At 42.1% G+C, this 19,083-nt stretch overlaps 1 protein-coding gene across 5 annotated transcripts in view; it reads left to right on the top strand.

The window, feature by feature from the left end:
* Nucleotides 1–19,083, top strand: part of SMG5 (SMG5 nonsense mediated mRNA decay factor) — a 72,431-nt gene that overhangs the window by 31,085 nt on the left and 22,263 nt on the right. For all 5 annotated transcript variants that reach the window (XM_032949199.2, XM_032949180.2, XM_032949190.2 and 2 more), the window contains exons 20-21: nt 11,242–11,301; nt 14,100–14,259. In XM_032949199.2, the coding sequence (XP_032805090.1) occupies nt 11,242–11,301; nt 14,100–14,259 (220 nt within the window). The remainder of the gene's footprint in view (nt 1–11,241; nt 11,302–14,099; nt 14,260–19,083) is intronic.

The raw sequence follows: 19,083 nt of genomic DNA on the forward strand, positions 1-19,083 counted from the left end.
TTTGCTTTCCTTTAAGTTAAGTAAAGCAGAAATTAAATACACATTACAAAAAAACAGCTAAATTTACGTCAAAGCTGACTATTGGCGGTTTGATTTGAAAACAACCGGTTTCGCAATCTACACCTTAAGCAAAATGATGCGAACTGCCGATGTTAGACTTTAAGTTTATGGGCAAGAAATTTTAAAGGTGAACCACATTTGTTTTGAGAGTGTTGACATAGATGGGAGTTGGCCAAAGGCAAACATGTTTAGCCTGGTAACAATGCCTTGTTGACTCCTAAGCCTTTGTTTGGACAGGCTGCTCTGCTGCTGTCTGTAATGTTAACCAAACAGAGCAACGAATGCTTGGGCCCATTGCCCAGCCGTGGACCGCGAGTCAATATTGGTACTGTAAATAGCATGACAAATTGCTGTTGACATAGGCTTAAATTGTTTCATGCGGCCCAGGTGATGGTTTTGAGCCGCTTGTTTGCATTGTTGTTAGAGGCCGCCTATTAGTGTGTCCCTTTTGCTTGAATACAAATGTGCCGCGAGCCATGCTGATGCGAAAGAATATCTGTGTGCGCGCATCACGGTGGCGGCGGAGGCGAAATTGAGTTCTGCAGGCCGGGTTTACTCTCACGAAGCGAGCAGCGGTTGCAGTGTTCGTTCAGTGTTCCGGCAACTGCTTAGCTTCAACGCAGTCATTGTTGCTTTTCACTTCACCCCAATTCGCCTGGTCTCTTATATGCCATTCTCTTGTTCGTACGGTTCGTCATTCATTCCCCTCCCCCCCAACCCCTCGCATTTCGAATTACTGTATAAAGTAAGATGCCTGTTGAGCTAAAAATGTGCTTTAGCGCCGGTTTGTGTCATCCCGTGTTTAACCGTCTGTCAGTTTTAACAAGACAATGTGTGTGTGTGTTTTAAGTTAACCTATTGGAACCTACCATGAGTTTAATATTTAACCGCTTTTTCATTACAAAGTACCTTATGCATACAAATGTTTCTAATGGTGGTATTTAAAGCCAGTTGTATAGAAGTTTTACATTGAATACAATGGACTGTGACCCGCTAGTTACCAGCACATACGTGGCAGTGTTTTGCTGGATCAATGAAGGATAATGCCTATCTGTCTCTACCACAGTTACCCTTGCATTACATTGCCAGCCAAAATGTGTACGTGGAATCCAATCGGTAAGCACAGTTATATTTGTTGGGCCTTTTACAATGAAAACTGAATTCGACAGATAAATATTCCACAGTAAAAATTATACGATTACATACATAGACATGATCCACCTACAGAAGCAAAATATGTATGTAAACTTTATTTAAGGACATTACTTTAGATAAACAAATAGAGCGAATTATTTACAGCGCTAGCTGCATGTAAAGCATGGCACGGTTATTAATTTATGTTTTAGAGCTGAATGTCAGATAAATGGTCCCACAATACCCCTTGAGTTATTGGTAAATATCACAGCCATAAGGGATTGGGCACAAAAAACATTTTACCCCATGACAGTTTAAAGTGAAGAAGGTAATGTATCTTTTATAAATTCCAGGAAATCAAAACATACGGATAAAATTATTTAAATGAAATGTTCTTCTGGGTGTTTTTTCAGTCACATGTGTGTGCTTGTGTCAGAGCCATACCCACGTCATGATGCCTGTTGGTTTATATCATTAGTGTAGACTCACGGCACATATCGCGTGCGTTTGGGTTAGTTTGTCCAAAAGACAAACAAGATAATTGTTGACACTTTGCCACAATAATACACTGCACCTGCCCGCTGCTAAACTCTTGACCAGGTCTGTTTGTGTCTGTTTACCGTAGCAGGTCATGTAACGGCTCTTATCGTTTTACGTCTGCATTGGCGCACGTTATCACATATCCAGCTATGTGTGTGCAGAAGCTGTTTGCATAGCATGCCCTCAGACACCCGAGCACACCACTTGCTTTGGAGAAAAGCACACTATACAGTAGGACGTTAAAACCAACAAGGCTAATGTTATTGATTAAAGTTATAATTATGTTTTTTTCCTCGGCTGATAAGATCGCTCGTGAATTACCCATTAAAGTCTGCGGAGGGAGGGAATTTAATATCCGTATCAGCAGCTCCGCTGATGAAAATACCTTGCCTTTGCCAATTTCGTAGTTTAATAACTTGACCTTTCAACCCAAAATGGGGTTGCAGTGTTGGTGCAGTACAGCACTGACCCTTAATTTGATGAAGGACATATTTAGGTTGATAATTTACTGCGGGTGGGAGTTAAAACTAACAGCTTGTCAACAGGGCGTTGTTGAAAACACAGTTGTGCTTGCATACACTGGCAGTGGCCAATAGGTGGTGCATGGACACTATGACAATGAAATGTAATATTCACCAGCAGTGACTAAAATTACTCTGGCGGCCCGAAGTTAAAGTAGAGCACCATGGTTTTTTAAATCCTGCTGATTCGTGTGAAACATTTAGAAGTTTTTCATTTTTTTAAGTGTTCAACCGAGGTTTTATTTGATCTGTTAAAATTGAGAATGGATAGTTAATAACTAACTAGATAAGGACCAAATTGCTATGAAATTATAATTTTACTCTAATAGTGACCTTATATTTCCACAGATTTGGGGTGTGAGGTACTGCTCAGGCGTGCGCTCAATTGCCCTAACCCGTCAATTTAGGACACAAATTATGCATTGATTGATTTCCTTTATTTAATCAGTTGAGTCTATTGAGATTCATTATCTGTTATATTGTGCAGAAGAACATGAATAATGTATTACATGTATATGTGTAACTTATAAATGATAGGATTTTTGATTGTGCTAGTGGAACTCCATTATCTCTAGTGAGTGGTAATGTTGCAGGGTTAAAAAGAACACATCAGGCTGCAAAAATACATGTGGAGATACCAGAGTAATTCCTGTGGCCAAATCACCTGTCATGCACCCAATCTCATCAGATCTTGAAACGAATCGACGTTGAACCTGTATAGTGCATGGATGGGCGATCATATCTATGAATTGAGTGTTACAGGCTACAGTGGTGCTACGTTATGAGCAGTGGAGAGCATGCAGAAATTTTTTTTGTTGTACTGTACGGTATTACCACGTCTATGTTCGTTGACTTTTGGCAGCGCACACTGACCAGCGTAGTGAATTGTGGTTCAATAACCCTAACGACACCTCAGCATGGTTAGGCCCTCATCCACCAGTGAATTGACAAAAAAGGGTTGTGCATTTACGGGAGTCATAGAATTGACTGCGCAAATTGGGCGTGTCTCTTACTCGAGTGTACAGCCACAATAACTCGCCACTAGAAAAAAATCAACAAAAATCATAAAAAAATCATCCATTCAGCTTCGGGCTTCCTACCTCCCAGTTCAAGGATTTTCTTGTGGAATCATAATCGACATGAAGTAAACAATTAGGTTTTGCACCTGCTGCCCATAAGCATCATTAGCCTATTAACGTGAATAACAACCCACTCTCCGGCCCTCCACCCCCACTCTAGCTCATCGAGTGCTGCCCGGAGCCTTGGATGCAGCACTCAGTAATGCCCATCTGAAACAATAAGCTGGGATTAATTTTCTTAATAACACAGCTTGATCGTTATGTTTTTTTAATCCTGTATTGGTCATTGTTGTTATAGCAACAAATGATTTACAGTACGAAGACGCTGGGTAATAATTTGAGAGTCAAGTCAAAGCGTCTGCGTACTCTCAAATGAGGCTTGGGGACATTTCGTTTCATTGGCAGTGGAGGTCCTTAACAAGTAGTGAAAAGGGGAAAAAACCCTATTATTAAGTGGTGAAAAATCCGTGTTCTTATGACAGGAATTTCTGTCCTGCAGCATAGGTTTTCGTGTTTGTTTTGTATGGCTCTGTGTTTGCTGGTTGTACGATGGGATGTTCGAGATGTTTTGACGTTTCACTCCATGTACTGGGCGCTCTGATGAAGCTCCCAGACGTTGGACATAATTTCGAAAAACACAGGACATTTAAAAAACACATTGAAAGCTATAATCACCGTGCTATAGCACGGTTGGCTCCATATGGTGCGAAAGAAGTGCAACAATACATAAGACAGTCGCTGTTGACTTCAGTTTCAACAGATGGTGCTGCTGGTTTAGCAGATGTTTCTCGTTTTATTGACCCTGAAGGCATAATGGCCTGAGACCACCTGACAGCGATTGAACTTCTGACCTTGCAATTATGAGCCCAATGCATGGGTCCAAGGTTTTGAACCTCGAACTTGCGGAAACTGATCATCATTATGCTTCAACTTGCTGGGCCTGGCATGATGGGAACACTTAGAAGAGCAGGGTTTGCTTCTGCCCTTGAAAGTGATGATGGTTTGTCATGGGTAACGAAGCAGCCACAGTCAGGTTTGCCATTTACAGTGCACAGTGTACATCGACTCATTTTAATTTTAAAAGCCAAGAGGATATGACCCCAGTGCTTTCCTCTGCAGCACCCCTCAGCTCTTGTCAAGACCCGGTTTCTGAGATCTGCGCTTACATTACTGTGTAGCTATAAAAGGAAATTTTGTATTTTATTCTCGCAAGTCATGAATAAATTATAGGAAAATGCAAATCCCAAACCCCGACAATTTTGCTGTAATATGCTCATAATAATTTGCAGTCGTTTAATTGAATGTCTTAATTATACAAAAGCCACATTTATATCAACAGATTAAACGTGCCTGGCATATATCTACTAAATTTGGAATAGGGCTGAACGATTAATCGATTTCAAATCGAAATCGCAATTTGAAACAATGAGATTAGCAAATCGCAAAGGCTGTGATTTTTTGCAATTTGAAAAGTCCTATTACTTATTGGAATTGATTTATTTTTTATTATTATAACTTTCTTTATTTAACTTAACAATTGTTATATGTTTGATTGTTCTATTTTTTAAATAAATTCATGTTGGAAGCAATTCATATATTTTAAGTTCTCATCCCTGCATTAGAATATATAGAGCAGTTCATATTTTGATAGTATCATGTGGTAATGCTCCATCACGTTTTAAATCTATTACACAGTGAATATTGAACTGAAGCTTGACTTTAAAAAATGTAATCGCAAAGCAAATCGCAATATCTGTCAGAAAAATCGCAATTTGATATTTTCCACAAATCGTTCAGCCCTAATTTGGAAGAATACCTAGCAGGAAAACGATGTAGATGTGTAATTTTTTAGGGTTTTTTTATGCTTTTTCATTTAAACGTTTTATATTAATATCTACTCAACCGCAGAATAGCAAAAAAAACATCTGTAGTTGAAATGTATAATTCGTTCCGTTGTTATTACACGCTTTTATTTAACTCACTGTTGTTGTTGTTGTTGTCGTATCATCAAATCTTGTAACTAAATTGTAACCCACTTCTCAATGTGGTATCGACTGCAAACTTGATATACTTATGTCATACTGATGACAATACTATATTCTATGAATGTTTTTAAACATTTTTGGCTGTAAATCACCACGGCCCCTGACGTTATGCCAAGCTTTGCGGCCACTTCCTGGAGTCGTGGAGTTCTGCCATTACGAGTACGGTGCATTTCATTAAAGCGTATTTAAAAAAAAAAGCATTTTTAAATATTACTTATTTTTAATCTAGTCAAACCAGCAACATGACATTCATGCCCAAATGCTGTAAATGTTTCCAACCGCTTCTCTAATGTAAGCGTTAAGTTAAAAATGCATACAGCATACAAATTATACAATCATACATAGCATATATAGATGCTCAATTAGCCACTCACATGGCCAATACTGTATGTTTGGTAAATTAAAGGAGTTCAAGCCCTATGAAGACCAGTCAAATTAAACATATGGTGGCGAGATGTTCAGTACCTCGCCTGCTATACAGGAGGATGTGGGTGCGATCCTGACTAACCCCGGTATATTTTGAGTTTGCATGTTCTCCCTCCCAGTGGTTGTTCGGATTTTTCTTCAGGTCCTCCGGTTTTTCCCTCCACATTTAGATACATGATTTTAAGAGCATTTGGCTGTTGATATAAATTCCACATAAGCCACTTTCTTGAGCTATCTATAATTTGTGGCTAGGTCGCTTCTGAAAAAGAACTATATAGCTCAGTGGGCCTTACCTGGCAAAATAAAACGTTTAATAATAAAATATTCATCTATATACTGTGTTTAAACCAGGCAAGGGCCTGTTGTGAGATGTCTCTTTTACAAGGGTGACCTGGGGAACAAAGCAATACGGTGTACAGTGGATATGAAGGGGAAATGCGGTTTGATGGTTAGTGCACTATGCTATCAACCCAGTGACTTGGGTTTGATTCTCAGCCATGGATAACACCAGTGGCGATTGATATCTGCATTGGTCCTGGGCCACTTGCCCCCTATCCCCTACATTCCGCACCTCTTCACCAACCCACACTGACCAGTATGGTAAAGTGTGGTCAAACAACCGCTATGACCACATGGACTGGGGAGAGGCTTTCATCCTACAGTGGAATGACAAGGTCTGTGAATTATTAATGTTCGAATACAATGTGCTCTATAACTCGGTGTGTGTACATATACACAGAGTACTGTGAATGAGAACATTATTTGTATATTTTTATTTACTGTACTGTGTACGACCTTTATTCTGATTTTATTTTATCCTTTGGCTGTGAGATGGTTGGGAGGCGCACGGTTTTGCTTGCCAGTGTGACTGACACGTGGCCACGGTTGGCAAATACGTAAATCGCTCTCCCCCGCCTCCCCACCCCCTCCATGTGCGTGTGTCTCTCTCTCCCAGTCTGTCTTGTGCTCTTTCTCTCTGCGTCTCTTCCCGCATCCTCTGATTAGTTTCACAATGAGGGTGAAGTGGGGAACACTGTAACGGCACGATGGGTTAATTGGGCCCAAACAGGTTGAGTTTTTAATTCATGTTTTGTTTTCCTTCGGCCTCCTACCACATTGATACTATAAACTGAAATATAAATTATTGAGTAAGTAAAAATGGAAATGGCACTCCTGGCGCTGCATACCCGGGGATTGGTTGGGCTGTCGAGGCGGCTGCCAAGCGTCGGTTAAATGAAACCGAGAGGACACGGGGCGGGTGACGCAGGGCTTGCCGCGTGTAACGACATGCCAGGCGACGACAGCTCCCCAGCCCCAACGACACGCTTGTCCTTCGCTCCCCCACTGTATCGACCCACGGGGCGGCCTGGGTGTCCCCCCCCCCCCCACATTCCCTTCCACAATGCCCGCCCGCCCCACCCCCCCCAAAAACTATCCTTCCGCACACCCCCATAACCCCACCACCACCACCCAGCCTGCGTTCACTCCCCAATGCAGCTCCCCTCGGACCCCGACCCCCCACCCCCTGTTACCACTGCCCCTCCCCTCAAACTACGAGAATAAAAAGTGGTGACAGGGGGACTGTGCCAAGGAAGCAGGAGGGCACAGACGCGTTACTGAGGATTGGCTGGAGGGGCCGATGGGATGTTTATGCGAGAACGGAATGCAACAATGTGGCATTGATGTACGTCTTCATTACACCATGGCCGATACTGTTTTTATAAACCTGGATTTAATTTCACTTGCGCCAATAGAAAATTTAGAAAGCGTTGTGAGCGTTGGCTGTTTTCCTCCCTAAAGATAGCCATTTCCATGATCGCTTTCTCATTTACTGGTGGTGCAATGATGCAGATTGTGATTAATGTCATATCTATTCCATGCCACAGCAATAATTCATTTCTTAAAGTACCCACTGGCTCGCTAGAAGTGTCTTCGGAATATGATGCGCTCCTTAAAACTGATATTTTGAGATTTCAGAAAAAAATAGATGTGATTATGGTGAGCTCAAGCAAGGTCCATAAAGCGTTTTTTTGTATCTGTGCAAGGTATGAACATGCTATAGCCCTATACCCCTGTTTCAGCACACGGTAAGTACTGTATTTGAATTGTGGTCTACTGATGCAGGGGTTATAGTATCTTCATCTTCGTGAGCAGGATTGTTATTGTGCGCACCTGCTGCCTGGAAAATGTACTGTTCTCTTAGTGTCTGGGTGAGTGGGTGCTCAGGAGCAGCTTTTGAACACTTTTTTGTGGCTTTTGCAATTTTGCTCGCGGTGCGTAAGAATGCACGGCCGGCCACCTTGATCCCCAAACCGCTGAGAGGTAATTGCAGACAACTGTCCGTGGATGACTCGCAGGAGCATAACGCTTTAAGCACAGTTGGCTGCTGTCTTTCCGCTCCCCCGATAAAAAAAAATTCAGCAAGTTTACTCCCAAATTCTTGGCAGCGAATGATGCTTTAATCCTCTGTAGTCTTTTTTTTATTTCACAATCAATTTTGTGGGGCTTCCGCCAACAAGCCAGTTCACCCGTTTAGCCGGTTATTGGCTTGTTATTTCAGCGAAGAAGTGTCTGGGATAAGAGCTAGAAGTCAACGTGGTGCCGGTTAATTGCAGGGTAAACCATGTTATACTGGAAGCCAGTGCGCCCTGATCCATACGTTGCCTCTGTCCTGCTTTACACTCACCCCATCTTGCCCTGATGTTAGACTCTTTAATGAGACTCACCGAGTTGAAGTGCTCGCAATCCATCATTATTGGTCTTATTACATTTTTTTCGTCGGGTTGATGATGTCTTATAAACCCATTGGTTGGCGGCATTTACTACAATGCTGACTAACTATGGAATGCTGATGTATTATTTTTTCACTAAATTCTAAATATTCATTTCCCTATGCAACTGATTTCTAAATGCAGTATTTCTTTCAAATTAGACAATCACTGCAATGGATGCTCTCATTTGTTTTAATAAGAGATTGAGTAATTGTGTTTCTTGTCATTACAGATTTTGTAATGACACTTTCAATATGTGCCACTCCTATTTGTGAACATCAAATATGGTTTAATTCGAGTACTGTACATTGTGTTCACAGATTATCCAGTTTTATTTGAAAGTATTATATTAATGTATTACATGTGTATATTTAGTGGGCCTCTCTACTTGGCTATTATGCCCTGCTTTTGGTAGCGATTCAAATTCCTGGATGTTTCGCACCTTTGGCGTGCTGTAGTTATAAAAGCGTTTTTACTTAGGATGTTAAAATGATACAATGCAAGTAGAGTATGCTCTGTCAAATAAATAAATGCATCTATTTTGTATCTGCACATGATCAGATATCTTTTAGTCTATCGGCCTTTAACCAGCAGCATTTGTTCAATCAAGCAAACTCTGGACTGGTTCTGCCCTTCTGGAGCTCATCTTCGGTCAGGATTCTGCCTAGGTTTTTGCGGTTGCGTTCTATTGCTCTCCAATGTGTGCTCGGGTTTTACCTCGTGGCGTCTGGCATGATGTCTTGATGGTTCGCCGAACATGTTGAGAGCTTCTTCAAGGAACCGAAGCTCCCCAGCATGTGTGAGCGGAATGTCGGAAATCGTGCCGTGGGGTGAAATGTTGCCAATTGTGACCAATGACACCCGGTACAACCCACAAACATCAGTTAGGCTTACGAAACAGATATGACTACAACCAGATGTTATTCTTACATATATTGTGCGTGCCATATATTGATTTCGTGCATGTTTTTATTTGGGATTTTTATTTATTTATTCTGTAAACATTAATTATTTATGTCGGTTCAGCCGTAATAATTTTTTTGTTGACTGGCGTCTGACCGCGGGCGTCTGCCTCGTGTGGTGAATGGCTTCCTTGGTGCGCACACACATCAGTTACCGCAACAGCCTTTGGAACATGAAAACACTGGCACGCACCAGGTTCTTTCCATCGCTAAACAAACACTGAGACGAAGGCTCATAACCCGATAAGCGAGTAAGATGCACAAGCAGAGTTATCTCCAATCGTATACAACTGGACTTGCATATTTATTGTTTTGTTCGATCTCATTGTCCTCAACATATAAATAAATACATGCACATATCTACCGAAACATTGTTTCACCTGATTAGTTTTCTTTGGTTCTTTCGGTAAAGTCACGTAGAATGAGAATAAAATAATAAATTGATAAAATAAAATAACACAATAATATTCTCACGACGTTTCGGCCACAACACAAGCGGCCTTCATCAGGTGAAGAGAACGAGACTGTCTGGAGGACAGCGCTGGAGTGAGAAAGCCACGCTGAGATCACGACCTTTAAGCTGTGTGAAAAGAAACAAAGTGCCTTGACAAAGGAATTAGCATATAATTTAGCATTGAAATGGCTGAGTGATTAGCTTGTGACTGGTCATGGAAAAGGCTATGTTAAAGTTGAAGCATACACATCCGCAAAGGCACCCCTTGACAGTGTCTGTTTTGTTGAATACCAAGACCGCATTTACAGTAGTGTACACAGTTGATACATACAGACACTTAACACCCACAAAACGTCGCCAGCAAACACTAAAAGGGTCCGTAACGTTCGCTATCAAATGCAGAAAATTATGTAACAAACGAAACAAGTGTTGTTCTGTGGCTGAGCATGAAATAGTGCATTCCTCTTTCTTGGCAGTAGTTTTACTAAGCTTGACGGATCTTAGGAAACCACTGTTTGCAGAGTTTTATTTCATTCCTATTCTGTATGCAACTCCCAATAGGCTTGGCAAGAAACGTCCAACAGTTCTATCGCACTCAGTTTTAGTAAAGCGCAAGTCCAATTTTTTCTGGCCCCATTTTGTTGATCTAATCCGTCTTCTTTCGAGGCATGGGTTTGTCATGCTCAAAGCTACCGGAGGGAGCTCAGTCTAGGTTACTGTGTTGCAATACTCGTGCTGATAAAAAAAACGCCTCCGCACTACGAGATGTGTTTATTTCGATGGGCTTAAGGCTTTGAGCCGGGGAGTACCTCTTGCAGAGCAACCGGGTGGTCTGGTGCTTATGAGAGACAAAAAAATTGGCCACCGTTAAGTGTCCCAGGTGCATTGTCAGCGATTGCATTGACCTCGAGTGGGCAGGTGGAAAATATCTGCAAGATTCTTAACAGGAGTAGGCCATTCTATGTTACGGTGATGACACGAAAACAAAATGTTCCTGCAGTTTTCAAGTATCCCACAAGGGGGAATTTCATTCTCATTAATAGTCAGTTTATGACCTTACGGAGCTACTGTGTCTAAGGGGTAATTGGGGAAAAAGCAATCGTAGCAGTTAGTACGGCTGGGTTGAATACAGCCTGCTGCTATATTGACCAATTCTGTATTATTGCTAAAAGGTTAAAAAGTAAAGCAAGAGGCTCGCTCTGTGGTGTTACTCTCACGTAACGTGACCGTATCATGCTTTTGTTTTCAGGCGGAGGAGGAGTTGCGCAGGAACCGTCTGATGAGGGACATGGCTCAGCTTCGGCTGGAGGTAACGCCATCACTGGAAGCACTGCACACACACACACACAGCTCCAGAATCACGCGGAGGGCACCATAGAGCACTAATGGAGTAAATTCTCACCTCTCGCCACATTTTTATATATTCGATTGCTCTACATTATTTAAATGTGCAACGATTTAATATATTTATATGTTTCTGTCATCAAAAGCCACGATTGTCATGATCAATCCACTGCTTTACGAGGATCCCTCTCCAGGCCGTTGCCACCCCTGACATGCAGGTGCTCAGTGGATTATTACATTGTAGCATCATGAGAGGCAGGGGACTGACCACAGCTGATGATGATTAGCGGTGGGGGGGGGAGGAGGGGCGCGCGTGGTGGTGGGGTCAGATGAACTGTTGCATTCTATATTACCTATTTTCAGCCGGGTTTGTGCCGAAAGCAAACCCTACGGGTAGATTTTTCCCAATAATGTTGCGGCAATAACTCGGGCTGGCTCACGCATGGGATGATGTCGCTGCTGCTGCCGCTCACCTTGCTGCCCTCGTCATATCTCTGCTGCACGTGAGCTGAACCTGAACCAGAGATCTCAATGGGCAATTCACGAGGATTATTCCTGCTTATTTGGCCGTGTGAAATAACATCTAAACATCCCGGCATTAGCCGGGAATCCAACATTCCAGTGTCTGCCCGACTCCCTGATGTTCTCCTTTTGTTGCGATGTCAGGAGGACCTGGCAAAACATTTTAAAGATTTCACGGTATTGTCAAGTGCTTTACTTTGCTGTGAAAAAAGCACTGCTGCTGCCAGAGATTATTAACAAGTGTTGTTTTTTGCTTGATATTCCAGTGCTGTTTTAAAGTGGTGATTTTTTTAAAATGTTCTTGCTGGTTTTGTGTATTGAGGCTTTCTTTACTGTATTAAAATCTAATGGACTCTCCAAGTTTTATAAAGTGAAAGGTTATGAATTTGTGAAGTCAGTGCAGAACTGTTGTATTGAAATGTTATAGAATTCGGTGGACTTTATTATAAATATTGCTGCCACACAGCATTGGAAAATACAAACTCAAAAATGGTGTAACTTGGATAGTATGCTATTAATCATGAACATAAAATAGCGCGTAACTATGTGTCCTCGTTTTATTTTCGGTTAACAGTTTTACTGCCATGGTTACTAAAGGGACCCATTCCAATTTAATTTATAACACCGTTATCAGTAATTTAACATAAGAAAATATAACATTGGTTCAAATTACATGCAGTTTGAAACACGCCAATACATGTATTGTTCAAAACAAGTCAGACGTATATTACGTGCAATTGACGTCAATACAAAACACTGCATGCTTCAAATAAATGCATTGTGCGTGGTCGTGAAATAGGCTATGATGAGGGCAGTGCCTTTACACTGTGTCAAGAGTGTTTGTCAATGGGCTAAAAAATATCGATGTTGTGGCCCCGCTTTTAAAAGCTTCCTCGCAGGGGGTGCGGAGCAAAAAATGTCTCTTCAGTATAGTACACTTTATTGCGTTCGTGAGTCACTTTCCCGCCGCACTTCCTCGCAAAAACATCCTTAATCTTCTAGTCTCCCTGTAGTAGGATCACCATTTTTTTACCACGCCGCTCTTCCTTTTTTGAATTTTATTGGCACAGGCAGTCCGTGTGTATGTGCCAGTGTGCGCGTGCCTCTATGTATGCGTGTGGCCCAGAGGGGGCGATGCTGGTAGCGTGGAAAGACGCTGGCCGCCTTAGGCTCCGCATGCTTGAGCATGAAAGCGTTTTACGTGGGCGTATCACGATAACTTGGATTGAGCGGCTGGAACAGCAGGAAGCCAAATTACATGCTGGACTTGACTCAACTTTTGGTTTTTCTTCACCATGAATGGCTATCAGATGGCCGCTCGTACCCCATGCCTAAATGCCCAGCCTCCTGGTGGAAATGTCACGGTTACAGTAGAACGATAGTTAAATAGCAAATGACTTAATAGTGGATCCCGTGAATGTTACCATATGAAAGCCCCGCTGTTAATGTTTTGTTTCGAAGATATTTCTCTGTGTGGTGTGTCATGATCGTCGTGTGCAAGTGCTTTTGGCTTTTCGTGTTGTGGACTGATTAAGCTAAAGGTTGGGGCACTTGCTGCTGAGACCGTTTGGTATCAGCCCCTCAAAACCCTATGAAAACTTGTTTGTGATTGGTGTGGTCATGCATCCAAACGCTATCCAGGCATTTTGGGTGATTTGTTTATTGCCATTATTTAGGATTAGTGATGCTTGAAATGTACAGTATTACAATATTTTATTACAATAATTTTCCTGGTAGAAGCATGAAGGTACTGCAAGTTGTGCTTTGTAGGCTGGGAGTGGGATTGGCAAGATTGTGCTCATTGCTCTTAGTACTTTGGTTGTCAAGGATTAGCGTGTGCACACACAGGTCAATTCGCACCTGCCCGATCAATGCCACATAGTATTTTGTATGTACGTGTGTGTCGACATAATCCCATTCCAGTGGCATTTTGTTACATTATGGCAATTTGCCTTAATCTGAAATACTTTTGTAATTAACAAAGGGAAAAAAAATTCACTCATTTTTGCTTTGTATACTCAGTGTGTGCGTGTGTGTGTAAAGATATTTGCCAATATCTAACCCTAGTCTGGGACTCCTTTGGTTGATTTCGCTTAAGTACCTGGAGCAGTGTCGAAACAAGTATTATGAAGACTGCTACGGCTGACATCACAACGGTCTCCTGTGAGCCCTCGGTGGCAGGCTCGCTGTCTGACCACTGCGGTTGTTTCGCGCTGTGTGGGCCGCATGCGCCGCGAGCAGGAGGAGGTGCGCGAGCTGGAGGGCAGCCTGCGTTCCCCGGGCACTTCCGCCTCGCTCTCGCCGTACCTGGTCCCTGACGCAGGTGCGTTGAGCCAGCACCTCCAGCTGGTGCGGCAGTTGGCTGCCAGCGCACGCTTCATTCTGCTCATCCCCCGTGCAGGTGAGACGAAGTGGTGGCACCAGTCTTCCCTTTACATGTGCAGGTTTTTTTTTTTTTTTACGTTCCGTATGCTTGGAGGAGTCCAGACTCTGTTTAGATTGTGTTCGTTACGGTGCGAGAGGTGGCGGATTGGTTCGGTGGGGCTTATGCTGCTTGTGTCAAAGCGTTGAACCAGCACCTCTTGAGATCACGGGTTAAAATCAGGTGAGTCATTTGAGAGGGTGAAACAGCTGCTCAAGTTCTCCTGTGTGTTTTTTGGATTGTACCATGTGTAGTTTGGTATAACGTGTAATGTTTCGCTCCACTTGCTGGGAGCGAAACGTTGGACATCATGCCAAACAACATGCGGTACAATCTTAAAACATATCAGAGAGCTATCCAGCATGATTTGCGAAAGTCCATTAATTGGTTCTTAAGTGTAGCAATTTGGTGGTCTCTCAGCACGATCACCAGAAAGCCTTTATATAAGTTTGAGTTTTCACTTATTTGGGTCTTGCCAGATCTAAGAGATGTAATTTTTAAATTGGTATTTCATGTGATTGTCATGCAGCGAAACACACTCACTGCACAGAACAAAAAGTGATGTGGTTGTGGTAAGGAAGTCCTGTTAAAGTGATGCCGGAAGTATTCTGTGGTGTTATCTCAGGGTCATTATACAGAAGGCATTGGAGGGCATCGGGAAGGATGTTGAAGCATGTCTCACATTGATTACAGTAGCACACTTGAGGAATAATAATCGATATTACAAAATTAAACATGTTTTTAGTTTGTTTTTGTTTTACTGTGCGTATTTAGAAGCACCCAGATCCTGTTTACGGGCAAAATTAACACAGGATATTTTTGAAAATAGTTTGTTTACTTGGGCAATTTATATCGTCTGTTTGGAAGCACCAGTCTTGTTTATCCTGTACCATTCGTAAAAGGTGTTGGAAGAGCCAAGGTTCTATTTACCTTGGCTGCTTATTCAGGGTGATCCAGTTGCATGCACATACACACACACCTGCCCAATCTTGGCAAACGTCCTGCCCATGTAATCATCTTTATGCTCACGTGAGGCAATACTCAATACCCATGTGTGTAGTCACATGGGCGTATTACCACCTGCACACACACACACCTCCTAAATCTCGTAAAGCCCTTCTTCCCAAAAAAATTACATTGTCGAGTAACATGCATTCCAGGTGCAGTAATTTTGAGATCATTCGATCAATGGAAATCCTCTAAGGTGGCGAAGGTAAACATTTGGAAATATCTTACCTAACATTAGCTCAGCCGTTTGTGTAAATATTTTTCACATTATGTTTCAAGTCTGTCAATAATTGATGTGTTTTTAATTCCAGGTTGCCAAAAGCAGTTTGTGTAGGTTACTGTGGTTTTCTTAAGGTGGGGTTTGGAAGCTAGAAGCCACTACCCATTACTTGTGGCTTTAAGGTATTTAGCTTTGAGACTGACACATCCTCAGTGGCTGCCAAAAAAAAGACTTAATGTGGTCATAGCAATCATCTGCCCGCGGCTTGTCCTGCTTACTGCATAAGATGAGACAGGAGTTTTTTTACTCACACCAACCATGCCGTTGCTGCTGTAGCATTTTGCGCCGATACTAAACTAAATCTGAATAAAAATGTGTGTGTGTGTGAGAAGAGACTTGTTGGGGAATTTGAAGTTACTCACGCTTAAGTGATGATTCTTGGATGCTTGAATGAGTATAAATAGCACAACTGCGAGCATATATGTGTTTGTGTGTGTCCATCCACGCGTGACTGCATACGTGCGTGAGTGCGTGTGTGGTGGTGGCAGTCTGTACAAGTCTGAAAGCTGAGTAGGGGCTTGCCCCGCTTGAAAAAACATGTATAGCTGTAATCATAAAGAGAGAATGCTGTAAGATAAGCTGTTTGAAAACCATCACCACACTTTTATTGAAAAGCATTCATAGGACTGAAAACATGTTCCTTTTGGTACTTAACTCTAGCGTGCTACAACGTGAGATAGATTGATGCACACGTATAATGTGGTCAAACATGTTTTAACTAGATTTCACGTGCCACATACATTTACATGCCATCTGCAATTGTATATACATTTTTAGTACCATTGTTGACCTTTTCAGGCTGACTTGATATTTAAAAGAACCATTTATGGTCAAGCATTTATGTATGTCACACATATCATGTAAATGTACAGCCTTTTGTAAGTCTGGTGTTTTTTTACCAAGTACACTCCACACTGTGTCCGTCATGAAGGTCTGTTTACCAGACGTCACCACGCTGGTCAGTGAGGGTGGGTGACAGGTAGGTGGCGTGGGGGGTGGTGCAAAGACCACTTCAGATCTTTGGTCACTAATTTTGGCCTTGGCTGGGAATCGAATTTAGGTTGCTAGGTTCACACCCCGAAGCGTTTTCCACTGCGCCACCACTCCTCCACCTGCACATACCATATTCACCCATAATATATTCACGAGTACAAAGAGTACATATATTGATTTGCATATTTCTACAGACACGCACAGTGATGCGCATGATTGCCAAGACTCCTGGAACAAAAACCCCAAAATTAATGTCACCGAGTCAGTTTCACAAATAAGGGAACAATACAAGTAAAATGGGCAGACCAAGATGCCCACAGCACACACGCTTCCGTGCATAGCATCCCTGTGCTTTTAAACCCTTGGCCTGCCACACGCACCAGTGACACTGTCTAGCCCACAAGCACGCGCGTGTGTGTGTGTGTGTGTCTTTGTGGTTTTTCGCCCCCATTCTTTATCACACCTTTTTTTGCATGTGCGTGTCTCTCTCTTGCTCACTCTTGCTCTCCCACCAAGACCAGCATCTACCGTGGGGTTGGCATGCGTAACTGTGTCCCTTGATGTGTTTAGCCTGGCTGCAACCCCCGCTTCTAATGGGCTGCCTGCCAGCGGTGAGGACTAGGCAGGACACAGCTTGCCACCACTACATGGCTTTTTTTTGCCACCCTTCACTCCACCCTCTGCTAACTGCCGTGATGCGGGCATTTTCCTCCTGGCCCTATCACAACATCTACCCCCCATGCCCGAAGAGCAGAGAACTGGCGTTTGCTTGCAAGGGTATTTTTGGGGTTTTATTCATTGGCGTGGTTGGACAGCGGTTTAAATGCGTAACCATTAAAAATGTTGACAATTATGAAAGCACTTGTCACCACGTGCTCTTTTGTGCATGCTTTGGTAGGGTGAGTACGGACGACTGGAATTGGACTGTGATGAAAACTGCTGTATTAATCAGGTCACAAGATAGTTTCTCATGATTTTTCTCATTTAGACGACTACTGGAAACGATTTAATTTTTACGGAGGCATTTTATTACCAAGTCTTCACAAATAACCGTGTATTTGTTTAAACCCAACCATGGTGTGATGGTATCACTTAATGTGTAAACATAGTGCCGTTTAAAAAATATTTAGATTTTTAAATACCCATATTTGTACATTGGTGCACAAGGGGTGAAATTATATACTTCCCCCCCTGTATTGCGATTCAAAGTTAAAATTAAATAATTGATTTGTTTTTCTACTTTCAATGTAGTAGCCTACAATGGATGCAGGACTCACTTAGAGTTTAACAGCATTGGTTCTTGCACATGATTCAGTACATTATCGTGAGCTTAAAAAGGTATAATTTGGTGAATGACAGCATAGTTCTACCCCTGCCATGTACATCTGGCAAGGGCACTGTTGGAGTATCATGATATTTGTTGTAGACTCATTGTTTAATTATTTTCCAAGCCATGTAAATGCTTTGGACACAAGTCATACACTGTGGTACATATTATCTGCTGCGTTTTAAGCACTGCTGAATGAAGGCCTCCCCATGTCGTCACCATGTCTCACGATCCATTTCGCTCTTGCTAATTAATTTATTTCATCACTCCATCTGTGCAATAGATGCCCTCTTGGCCATGGTGCGTCCTTTGGCTGCCACTCCATCGATAGCCGTCAGCACATCTTAGATTGTTAATACATTCACCATTTGCCTTTGCGCCTTTGTTTCTCAAATCCACTTTTCAGAAAATATCTTAAATTGTGGCTATGAATAGCCTTGTTTGAGAGCATATCTCTCTGCCTAACTCACTTCTCATTTGTAAATGTATTACTTTATCCATGCGATGTCAGTGTATTTCCGGCTTTGTAAATGGTTTTGATAATTTCTATATATATTTTATTCAGGTCTTGGTTTGAGAGGTTGGATGACTTAATCAGTTCCACTGAACCAAACGCCTTTTCAGAGTCCACAAAACGTGACAATGGTATTTTATATTACTTTGTGCTGTATATAATCTTTTTGATATAATGTGGTAAAAAAACATCAACAACTAGCTTGCTGTCTTGGTGAGCTGGCCTGTAAATTATCCATTATTCACTTTTCTTTGATTTTTGTGAACAGTTTATATGTGCGATAAGAGGCTAATGGGTATAATTCTTCAAATCAGTTTTGTCTCCCCTATTCAGTCGGGAAATAAAGAATGATTGCGGTCCATATTGGCAGACAGAAAAATCATTTTACACTCTGGTGCATTGCGTTTTGTGTTCTCGTATTCCCCTGTTTCAAAATATAACCTTCAGAATGATGCCTTGTGAAAAAGAAGTGGTCACTTACCTCTTCGCAGTGTTTTTTATACCTTTATTTTTGATATGCACATGGGAATATGCATGTGAAGTACAGGTCTTGCGAATTTCTTCACAGGGTACTCAATTTATTTTTCACTTAAATCTTCCACCTCGCCTCCTTCCTCCCTCCCACCTCCAAACTATCCATTACAGCACCCATACCAAAGCTTATTATTTTCAATCCACAAT

The sequence above is a fragment of the Petromyzon marinus genome, chromosome 1 (assembly GCF_048934315.1).
Source record: "Petromyzon marinus isolate PM22_M1 ecotype Great Lakes invasive population chromosome 1, UKy_Petmar_22M1.pri1.0, whole genome shotgun sequence".
Lineage (NCBI taxonomy): Eukaryota > Metazoa > Chordata > Hyperoartia > Petromyzontiformes > Petromyzontidae > Petromyzon > Petromyzon marinus.